The sequence below is a fragment of the Hyla sarda genome, chromosome 7 (genome assembly GCF_029499605.1).
Source record: "Hyla sarda isolate aHylSar1 chromosome 7, aHylSar1.hap1, whole genome shotgun sequence".
Lineage (NCBI taxonomy): Eukaryota > Metazoa > Chordata > Amphibia > Anura > Hylidae > Hyla > Hyla sarda.
The window spans coordinates 179,582,988-179,595,097 of record NC_079195.1 but is presented as its reverse complement, the minus strand read 5'-3'; the positions used below and the strand labels follow the sequence as shown (position 1 = coordinate 179,595,097).

At 42.5% G+C, this 12,110-nt stretch overlaps 1 protein-coding gene across 3 annotated transcripts in view; it reads right to left on the bottom strand.

Annotated features, from left to right (window-relative positions):
• LOC130282793 (oocyte zinc finger protein XlCOF7.1-like) overlaps positions 1 to 12,110 on the bottom strand; it is a 35,072-nt gene that overhangs the window by 14,785 nt on the left and 8,177 nt on the right. Inside the window, exons 1-3 of one of the 3 annotated variants that reach the window (XM_056531535.1) lie at positions 8,469 to 8,535; positions 5,814 to 5,928; positions 5,559 to 5,714 (exon numbers count right to left, since the gene is read on the bottom strand). In XM_056531535.1, the coding sequence (XP_056387510.1) occupies positions 5,559 to 5,714; positions 5,814 to 5,921 (264 nt within the window). In that variant the 5' untranslated portion in view covers positions 5,922 to 5,928; positions 8,469 to 8,535. Of the gene's footprint in view, positions 1 to 5,558; positions 5,715 to 5,813; positions 5,929 to 6,201; positions 6,560 to 8,468; positions 8,536 to 12,110 lie in introns of those variants that run through there. The other 2 variants (XM_056531536.1, XM_056531534.1) reach the window with 2 other exon arrangements.

Here is a 12,110-nt window from a genome sequence, read left to right as displayed (position 1 = left end):
GTCAAACTCCCCTTTTTTTTATTTTTTTGCAGTTTGACGGGTCATAACAGCCAATAACGGGACCCCATGGACCCCGTTATAGTCAATAGGGTCCATCGGGCACCATTATCAGAAAATAGCGGGAGAAAAAGAGGGTGCAAACACTATTTTTCCTCCGGCTATTCTCGGTCCTAAAGCTTGATTTCACAGACGCTTCAGGCAGATTCTTTATTGTCCACATTACAAACTGTACATAATTCTGTTCAATGGTCTTAGTATCAATGTAAAAGTTTTATGATAGACAACCCCTTTGATCTAAAAACTGGTCGCAATATTCTGATTAACAGCACCTGATAGAACCCACTGGGTTTAACAGGGTCTAGTGGGTTTTAGTCAAAGGTCATACCGGTGCCTCCCATATAGATGCTTATATTAACTTAACCAAGTGTTTCCCAACCAAGGTTGCAAAACTACAACTTCCAGCATGCCCGGACAGCCAGCGACTGATCACGGCATCTAAACCAGTTGTGATGCTTGTAATTGGACCATCTGCAGCACAATCATGGGGGTCCAATGAGTAAAAAAATGTGTCCGGAGCTTTGCTTACCTGCTCCTCCCCAATCCAGGGACCTTCTTGTATAGTCTGCCCACAGAGGCAGACTAGACAAGTAGATCACCAATATTACTCATCTATGCTATGCCTATGCATGGCACTGAACAGTAATAGCAATCCAAAGATTGCTTTAACCCCTTAACAACGCAGGACGTAAATGTACGTCCTGTGAAGTGGTACTTAACGCACCAGGATGTACATTCACGTCCTGTACATGACTGCGAGCATCAGGGTGGTGCTTGTGTCATGCACGGCAGGTCCCAGCTGCCATCAGCAGCCAGGGACCCGCCAGTAATGGCAGACATGAGCAAAAATGGATGATCGATCTGATCATAGTGCTCATAGCGATCTGCTCATAGTGCTGCCGTGGGGATCTGATCATCCATAATGGTGGATGGAGGTCCCCTCACCTGCCTCCCGCCGTCTCCTGGTGTCTTCTGCTCTTGTCTAAGATTGATCAGAGCAGAAGATCGCCGATAATACTGATCATTGCTATGCCCTATGCATAGCACTGAACAGCATTAGCAATCAAATGATTGCTATAAATAGTCCCCCATGGGGACATAAAAATCTAAAATAAAAAGTAAAAAATAAAAAGGAAAAAAATTGGAAAAATCCGCTCCCCTCAATGAAAATTGAAATTGTCCCTTTTTTCCCATTTTACCCCCAAAAAGTGTAAAAAAAAAATTTATAAACATATTTAGTATCACCCCATCCGTAAATGTCCAAACTATCAAAATATAGTGTTAATGATCCCGTACGGTGAACAACATAAACGTAAAAAAAAAAAGTTTTCCAAAATTGCTGTCACATCATATTCCCCCCCCCCCCCAAAAAAAAAATCATTAAAAGTTTTAATTTAATTACTTAATTAAAAGTTCGCTTTGGAATCAGGGAGGCCTTTAGAGACTATATAACGGGGTCTACCGGGAGCTGATGGCGAGAATAAGTACCCCGGGGTTCTCTCTGCCCCCTTTTCACTCTGCAAGGGTACTAGGCAAGGGTGTCCGCTCTCACCTCTCCTTTTTGATCTGGCTATAGAGCCGCTAGCTAGACACCTATTGTCGTCCGATCTGTATGAGGGCATTAAAGTGGGCCCAGACACAGTTAAGATGACTATGTTCGCGGTTGACATCATGCTATCTATGAATGTGTCGGGACAATCTTTACAGAGGGTTCTCGATTTTCTCAAATTTTTCGGTAGTTTTCCAGGGTACAAGACAAATGTCACTAAGTCCGAACTACTTCCCTTGGGCACTTCTCCCCCACGCTGGCTGCCATTAGTCTCTGGGCTTGGAATTAAAATTTGCTTCCTCCTCGGTCACCTACTTAGGCATTAGGGTGGGCAGAACACCAGACATGTTATAGCGGCTGAACTATCCCCCTCTCTTTGGCAAAATACAGGCGGAACTAAGGAAATGGATGGGTTTGCCACTCACGTTTATGGGACGGTGAGAGTTAATTAAAATGGTCAGCTTTTCACGCCTCCTATATCCCCTACAAACACTACCCCTCCTTTTGCGTCATGTTGATGTCCGTCTGCTGAACTCCACATTTACTAAATTTATCTGGGATGGTAAAAGGCCTCGTATTGCACTACAGAAGCTCATGCTGGGTAAACAGGAAGAGGGTCTCAATTACCATATATATAACCTTAGGGGCCATAATCTTGCTTGCCTATTTTGCTTCGTAGTGGACTGGATCCACAGATCTTCCTTCCATGCTATCAACGGGCTGGAGGGTGCTCTGGCGTCCCCATAGCGACTTTACGCTTTACTGCACATGCCTTCTGCAAGGTTGCCCCCGTCTGTGAAACACTCAGTTCTGTTGAGAGACACGGTGGTAGCTTGGAAAGAGGTTCGCAGATTGCACCACCTCCCGTTCCTAATGTCCAAACATTTCCCCCTCCTAGGAGAGACGGCTTTTCCCCAAGGACTTCCCTCTAGGTTGCGGATAGCGGGTGATCTTATGGATCACTCTACTAAAAGCTGGCTCTCTCCTTCTGCGCTGCTGACTAAATTTCAACTCCCCTCTACTCACCTGCTTCCCCTCAATCAGGTTTTCTAACTTTGTAAAGATAGACTGTGCAACCTTGATAAGGAAGCCTCTATGCACGCGGTGGATAACATCATAGGTTCTAATCCTCGTACACTCACTATCTCCACTCTCTATCTAGCCCTTAAAAAAGTTTGTCTGAAAATTGATCCAGATACCTTTTTTCCTCTTGGGCCAGTTGGATTCCTGATGGAGATATTTTGGAGTGTATCCTACAGGGCTTGCATAAGGTGTGCAAAAGTGTCATCAATGAGAGATGGCGTGAAATTTATTTTAAATTGGACCATAAAACCCTTTACGGCTTCAATATACTCCCCACTCCGGCTTTCCCTAACAGGATCACGGTTTGCTCATAATGCTCTACTCCACTAACAGACACTTGGCATGGGGCGTGGACCTGTCCTTCTACAGTTGATTACTGGCACATGGTCCTAGCTTACATGCACAATACATGGGATATAACACTTCCTTTCACACCGCGTTCCCTACTTTTCTACCAGTTTCATCCTCCAGAACAGGTTTCCCCTACTCTCCCCAAGATACCCCAACTAATACATGTAGTCCCTCTGGTCACTTTACGCTGCCTGTTTGCCTCCTGTTGTCCTCCTCCATCCCTACCCATACTATGCTACTCACTCAACTCAAACTATTTTGCAATGTCGAAAGGTTAGATACAGAACGGCACAAGATGACACGCACACAAAAGTTTTACGATAAATGGGAGGTCTTTATTACTTCTGCATATACAGAATCAGAAATAGAGGGCATAGTGAGGCCCTTATTCACACAGAATGGTATTGTCAGGGTGCTCTGGGAGATACATTAGGGGCCTTACTTCTTCCCACGCAATGAACGCTGGTAACTTGCACCTTTTTTTACTTTCACCTTTACTGACAGAGTGTTTTATATTTCTGTGACTCTTGATTTTTGTGTTTGCTATCAAGCGAGCATTTACTGACGTGTTCCATGGGCCTTTGTATGGGCAGATGATTGACTTTGTATGCCTTACCTTCGTTTTCCTGTTTTTTGTCTCGCTGACGAGACTGTTATGTTTGTTTATATCTTTGTTTTTCTACTAAGAAAATTGAATAAAATATGTTTAAAAAAAAGTCTGTAACAAGAAAGCGGAAAGACCTGGCACAGCTGACTGATGGCTCTCGGTGCTGTGGCAAGGTGATGGGACCTATCCGTTCCTGACTGGTGAAGTGTGGTGCTAAACGTGCATGGAAAGCAAGCGTATCCGTATGTAGCAAGAAAGAAAAGTAACACGTAGCGACTCACCACTTCTGTAGAATCTTGTTTAATAGTGCTGGTTAGCATACAGCTGGCACAAAACAATGGGAACGGGTGTGCAGGGAGGGCTAGACGTGGCAGGGGGAGCTCGAGACAATGGATCCTATTTCGCGTCCAGTGACGCTTCTTCCGGTCCTAGTGAGCCCAGGTGAGTCCGTATCTTATGCATCCCGCCCCTCTCGGGGGTGGAGCTAATAGATGCGAACAAACAATGTGAACATAAACATATACATAAATGTAACACCTATTATAATGTGATCACCCAGTTAAAAAATATATCAAACAGACCTGTCACAGGTAAGGGGACAGATCATGTCGATCATTCAGACCCAATGCGCCTAAAGCGTTGAGTCGGCTGATCCAATCAATTTCTTTTCTCATGAGAATTTTATTGCGATCTATCCCCTGTCCCTGTATTAATACCGGGTATTAATACAGGGACAGGGGATAGATCGCAATAAAATTCTCATGAGAAAAGAAATTGATTGGATCAGCCGACTCAACGCTTTAGGCGCATTGGGTCTGAATGATCGACATGATCTGTCCCCTTACCTGTGACAGGTCTGTTTGATATATTTTTTAACTGCGTGATCACATTATAATAGGTGTTACATTTATGTATATGTTTATGTTCACATTGTTTGTTCGCATCTATTAGCTCCACCCCCGAGAGGGGCGGGATGCATAAGATACGGACTCACCTGGGCTCACTAGGACCGGAAGAAGCGTCACTGGACGCGAAATAGGATCCATTGTCTCGAGCTCCCCCTGCCACGTCTAGCCCTCCCTGCACACCCGTTCCCGTTGTTTTGTGCCAGCTGTATGCTAACCAGCACTATTAAACAAGATTCTACAGAAGTGGTGAGTCGCTACGTGTTACTTTTCTTTCTTGCTACATATGTTTAAAAAAAAGACAACTGGTCACACAAAAAACAAGCCCTCATCCTCGTCTGTGAATAAAAATATAAAAAAGAGTTATGATTTTTAGAAGGTGAGGAGGAAAATACAAAAATGCAAAAATAAATTTGAGTCCTTAAAGCGGTACTCCACTGGAAAACATTTTTTTTTCTTATCAACTGGAGCCAAAACCGTCACACACAGGTAAAGACACTATATTATGAACTACACTGTAGCCCCTGTAGCATAGTCAAATAAAAAATGTGTAAGGAGGCCTTAACCCCTTAACGACGAAGGACGTAAATGTATGTCCTGGTGATGCGGTACTTAACGCACCAGGACGTACATTTACGTCCTAAGCATAACCGCGGGCATCGGAGCGATGCTCGGATCATGTGCGGCAGGTCCCGGCTGTTGATCGCAGCCAGGGACCCGCCGGTAATGGCGGACATCCGCGATCCCGCGGATGTCCGCCATTAACCCCTCAGATGCCGTGATCAATACCGATCACGGCATCTGCAGCATCGCGGTCACTTAATTGGATGATAGGATCGCCCGCAGCGCTGCCGCGGCGATCCAATCATCCTGCACGGCAGCCGGAAGTCCCCCACCTGCCTCCGCTGTCTTCTGTGAGTCTTCTGCTCTGATCTGCCTCATACTCTCCATGACCACCTGCATTATGCAGAGACACTGAAGTCCCAGCATTCCCAGCAGTACTCACCTCTTTAGTCAGCAGCTCAGTGATCTTGTTGGTGAGCTCCAGAATCTGACAGCTGTTCCTCTGTATCAGTGAGTGAGGGGGAGACAAAGTGATAGGGACCTGCTTCTTGCTCCACCCTTCACAGTCTTCAGTTATCTTCTTCACAACTATGTAACCCTATGTATAGAGACAGACCGAGATCTCACTTTATACATGCCCTTGCTTTATGAAGAGATACAAATCATGACATCTAACATGACATCCAGGATCCCTCACCTCTCCAGTCAGCAGGTAGATTATCTGTAGAGTGAGTTTTAGTATTCTATCAGCCATATGTTTTCTTTTCTTGTCCATTCTTAATAGATCAGACCTATGTTCTTCCATAATGAACCTGAGAAGAAAAGGAGAACTTATGAAATAATATATACACTAAATGACTGAAAATGAACTCTCGCCCATCCAGTTTGGCCTATTACCCTTTAGTGTTGATTAAGAGGAAGGCAAAAGAAACCTACAAAAGGTAGAAGCCAATTTTTCTAATTTTAGGGATAAGTAAACATGTCTGGAAAAAAAGCACAGAAGAGCTTCTCATGGGATAGTAGTTCTGGAAGTGTTACTTTACCCTTCAATATTGGGGGTGAAGGATAGGGGCAATCTTGCTCACCTTTTGTGGCTGTATTCCAGACACAACCACCTATGACAGCATATGAAGTCGGTGCAGCCACCCAGGTTTAAGCAGTCAGGAGTCGTCAGCCGAAAGTAGAGACATCAAGGGAGAGCAGGAAAAAATCCACGGGTCTTCAGCGCAATCCATATGAAATACTCACAATCAGTGATGTATATAAGGAAGGTCCATTTATTAAAGTGCCAAAGCAAACAAACGCATTTCAAGGCCTTTGCTAGCCTTTTTATCAATGTTAAAATGGCCATTTTAACATTGATAAAGAGGCTAGAAAAGGTTTCGAAACGCGTAGAGGATGCCCTCTTGTTATAGATACAGTCCTGGGTATAAATAGATCATGGGATAGATCTCTGTATTGCCCCCTGATATATTTATATATAGTTATTAGGTCGCCCCTAAGCCATATTTTTTCTAAATTAAATAACCCTAATTCTGATAATCTTTCTGGTAACTGTAGTCCTCTCACCCCCAGCTCTACTTTGTCAAAGACATGTAGGTAATTCCATGTAATGACACTAAAAACAGTGTGCCTGTCCATATGTTATGCCGCCATTAACAACAGGTTACCTTAAACATGGTATAAACAGGTTATCTGCCTTTTTAGGAATTTTCTTTCTGGGTACTGTAGTCCCCCCTTTCCATGTATAACACTGGTTGCCCATCTTTAAACCCACTCAAGCTTTACTATGTCTTCTGCACTAGTGCCCATAATTGTACGAAGTATTCTATGTGTGGTCAGATTTGGGATTTGTACAGTGGTAGAAATATGTTTTCAGGCCATTTTTGGAGAACCCTGTGATCTTATTTAACTGACAAAGATTACGATTTTTAGTCCAAGTCAAAAGTCAGACACTTTCAAAAAAAATGATTGAATGGGGCCAGTACCGATCCAAGCACAGATACACGAGCAGTCGATTTTGGGCTTCTGAAAATGTATCAATGCCTCAGATGCACTAATCGAGATGTGAATAAAGTCTATGTAAAATGTAAGTTGGGTATGATTTTAATTGTATGGACCTACAGAATAAATATAAGGTGTCATTTTTACCAAAAAGTGCACTGTGTGGAATTGAAAGTCCCCAAAAGTTACAAAATGGCACTGAAATACACATGTGAGCCCTTCCATGCAATAGACCAGTGTTTTCTAACCAGGGTGACTTCAGCTGTTGCAAAACTACAATTCTTGCTGAATAATCTCCTCCCACCCAGCGGTCACTCCACCCATTGAAGCAAAGACAAGCTCCCTCTGATCACCTGACTAGTGATGTAATGTCTCGGGCTGCACTGCAACCTGGGAAAACCTGAGAAGACACTCTGTGTATGCTGTTAAAAATAAACCTTAGGGTAAAAATCACAGAAAAATTGCGAGACCACCATGAAACATAGGTACAGACACTATATTATGAACTACACTAACTTTACATCCCCTGTAGCACACTCAAATTAAAAAACAATCCCGGAATACCCCTTTACAGACAAAAAAAACCTGTTTCCTGTAAAAGATGCACAGGTTTCTGTTTCCATGTTTATATTGGTCCCCATAATAAACTGCACACACAGTACACATACATATGTATCATACACACAATATATATACAGTACACACCTATCGCTGCAGAGGTATAAATGAGCCTGTACTATACAAACACACCTCAGATATATGATGTAAATATTACATGCTATATATACAAACCCATATCATATTTCTATACACAAACAGATATATAATAAGCTAGCATTATGTACGACATCTGTGCTATACAGTCACACAATATAGATATCTACTGTATACACACACTATATAGACCAGTGGTCCTCAACCTGCGGACCTGCAGATGTTGCAAAACTACAACTCCCGTTATTTTCTCCCGTGCCTAGCCCAGTATCCAGCGGTATACCTTCGGTTAGTGTAGAGGTTAAACCACGCCCTGGCATCACGAACACAAGCGGTTAATGCCATCTGCCCCTAGGGTAATTCAACCTGTGGACCTCCAGATGTTGCAAAACTACAACTCCCAGCATGCCCGGACAGCCGTTGGCTGTCCGGGCATGCTGGGAGTTGTAGTTTTGCAACATCTGGAGGTCCACAGGTTGAAGACCACTGATATAGACAACTAGATCACCTATCTAGATATACAAATACTTTGATATACAACTATAAAACCGCACAGTATATACTACATGCACTATAAACGTGTTATACATAATGATCCCGATAAATGATAACAATAAACACAAGTCACACATACCTGATCACTAACTTATCTATAGATGTTACATCCTAGGAGATGCAGGACCTTTCATGATGTCATGGTCATGTGATCAATCAGTTAACTCCCAGTTATGAAAGGACCTTTGATGATGTCAATGTCATGTGATCCGCCACCCAGCAAACAGGGGAGGGCACAGGCACAGTGTGGTGTGGCTGTAGTATCTATGATGTTTCTTTACTGTAGCACATCAGCAGATAACACAAGGTTCTTTATGTGGAACATGTAGCAGATGGTTTATTTTTACAGGAAGAGTTGTATTTTTCACTTGCAATCCCCTTCTGATAAATCGCCACATAGTTTATTGTGGTGAGGGTGTGATGAGGGCAGATGGAATTACCCTAGGGACAGAGGGCATTAATCGCTTGTGTTCGTGATGCCAGGGCATGGTTTAACCTCTACACCAACCGAAGGTATACCGCTGGATCCTGGGATAGGCACTGGGGAAAATAATGACTCAGACGCCAAGTTACGGAAAGATGGCAGCGGAGTCAGACAGAGGTAACAGTCTTAACAGCTTTGCCAGGCCCACGGAGGTGACCAGTGACTTCAGAGACCTTAGGGCTTGCTGGGACTTGTAGTGGACTTGGACAATTTGATGCAGGCCAACACTGACTGTATACAGACTGATCTTGACTGGGACTGACTTCACCCCGTTTGTAGCTTACCAGGTTTTGACATTCACCTGTGGGGTAGTGGATTTGTGGCTGCGTGGTTGGCTTTTGGCCTCCTCAGGACACCAGACACTCTCTCAGGACTTGACTGTACTGAATCTCAGCAAAGGTATTGAAAGAGCTTTATTCGTCATTCAGTCGTCATTACATATCATACAATAAATTACAATCGCACAAAGCATGACAGTACAATATACAGCACAGTTTCCCTAAGCTTTACACCGTACCACATGCTATACTAACACTCCGCTCCATCACTCGATATCGGAAAAACAAAGTAAAAAAACTACAACAAATTACAGTCTGTGCAGCAAAGACTCAAAGAGCTTGAACTAGCTCCACCCAGGGTTTATAAGGGGGAGACTCAGGAGGGGTCCCATAGGTCACCCTGTAGGTCACATGGTCACTGGTACCTTCCTTGGTTACAGTGCATAGCAACATTACTTAACCCCTTAAGGACTCTGCCCTTTTTCACCTTAAGGACAAATAATAACTCTGGGATGCTTTTACCTTTTCTTCTGATTCTGAGATAGTTTTTTTGTGACATATTCTACTTTAACATAGTGGTAATTTTTTTTTTCGTTACTTGCATCCTTTATTGGTGAAAAATCCCAAAATGTCATGAATCTGTAGAGAAAAGAAAAGAAAGGACCGACGGACGGCGCCTCGTGTATTTACCCTCAATAGATCGGGTGGTGAGTGGGGGGGGGCAACCCCACGGGGCTTATAGATGGCCGCTCACCTTGAGATCTATGCAAAAAAGCATATCACCCACGATATAATCTGGGTAATGTAGTGCGAGTCGCTGCTATGCCGATGGGTTGCAGGAGGAAACAAGTCGTCCTGGGAGTCAATATTAGAAGTAGAGCAGGAAAAAACCCTCAGGTATGGCGCTGCAGACTCTTGTAGACAGATGAGGTGGATGCCAAAGGTAATAGGAAAGTGCTCAGCAGGACATTTTATTACAAAAAACAATAAAATGGACAAGATTACGCGTTTCTGGAGGATCCCTCCCTTCCTCAGATCAGGATCCATGAAAATGTCATGAAAATTTAGAATTTTTCTAACTTTGAAACTCTCTGCTTGTAAGGAAAATGATATATTTGATGATATATTCCAGATAAATTATATATTGATTCACAAATACAATATGTCTACTTTATGTTGACATCAGAAAGTTGAGATGTTTTTACTTTTTGAAGACATTAGAGGGCTTCAAAGTATAGCAACAATTTAAAAAAATTTCCTGAAAATCTCTAAACCTGAATTTTTTAGGGACCAGTTAAGTTTGAAGTGGATTTTAGGGGCCTTTCTGTGAGAAATACCCCATAAATGACCCCATTATAGAAACTACACCCCTCAAAATATTCAAAATGACATTTAGAAAGTTTGTTAACTCTTTAGGTGTTATGCAAAGAATAGCATTAAAATCAGCATTTTTTGACACTAACATGTTCTTGTGGCCCCATTTTTTCATTTTTTAAAAGTGCTATAAGGAGAAAAAGCTACCCAAAATTTGTAGCCAAATACCTCATATGTTTACATAAAGTGCTCTGCAGACTCACAACATGGCTCAAGAGGGAAAGAGAAACTGTGATTATTGAAAATTTTTTTGCTGTCATGGTTTTTGGGGGCCATGTTGCATTTAGGAAGCCCCCCATGGTACCAGAACAGCAAAAAAATAAAAAATACATTTTATTTTGGAAACTACACCCTTTAAGGAACGTAACAAGGGGTACAGTGAGCCTTAACACCTCACAGGTGTTTGACAACTTTGCGTTGAAGTTGGATGTGAAAATGGAAAATTAGATTTTTAACGCTAAAATAATGGTGTTACCCCAAATTTTTCTTTTTCACAAAATGGACCCCAAAATTTGAAGCCCAATTTCTCCCGATTAAGAAAACGCCCCATATGTGGATGTAAGTGCTCTGCTAGCACACTACAATGCTCAGAAGAGAAGGAGCAAAATTTGGCTTTTTTTGAAAGATAATTTTTCTGAAAGGGTTTTTGGGGGGCATGTTGCATTTAGCAAGTCCCCAGGGTGCAACAAAAAAAAACATGGCACAATATTTGGGAAACTACACCCCTCATATCCAACTTTAGCTGAAATTTGTCAAGCACCTGTGCGGTGTTAAGGCTCACTGTACTCCTTGTTACGTTCCTTGAGGGGTGTAGTTTCCAAAATAGTATGCCATGTGTTTTTTTTTTTTTTTTTTTTGCTGTTCTGGCACCATAGGGGCTTCCTAAATGTGACATGCCCCCCAAAAACAATTTCAGCAAAATTTGCTTTCCAAAAGCCAAATGTGACTTCTTCTCTTCTGAGCATTGTAGTGCTCCAGCAGAGCACTTGACGTCCATGCATGGGGTATTTCCATACTCAGAAGAGATGGGGTTACAAATTTTGGGGGGCATTTTCTCCTATAACCCCTTGTAAAAATTTAAAATTTGGGGGAAAACCAGCATTTTAGTGAAAAAAAAAATTCATTTACACATTCGACTTTAACAAAAAGTCGTCAAACACCTGTAGGGTGTTAAGGCTCAGCGGATCCCTTGTTATGTTCCTTAGGGGGTGTAGTTTCCAAAATAATGTGCCATGTGGGGGGTTTTCTTCTCTGGTACCATAGGGGCTTCCTAAATGTAACATGCCCCCCAAAAAACATTTCAGAAAAACTCACTCTCCAGAATCCCATTGTCGCTCCTTCCCTTCTGAGCCTTTTAGTGCACCCACAGAGCACTTGACATCTACATATGAGGTATTTCCTTACTCGAGAGAAATTGGGTTACAAATTTTGGGGGGCTTTTTCTCCTTTTACCCCTTGTAAAATGTCAAAAACTGGGTCTACAGGAACATACGAGTGTAAAAACTGAAGATTTTGAATTTTCTCCTTTACCTTGCTGCTATTCCTGTGAAACGTCTAAAGGATTAACACACTTTCTGAATGTCAT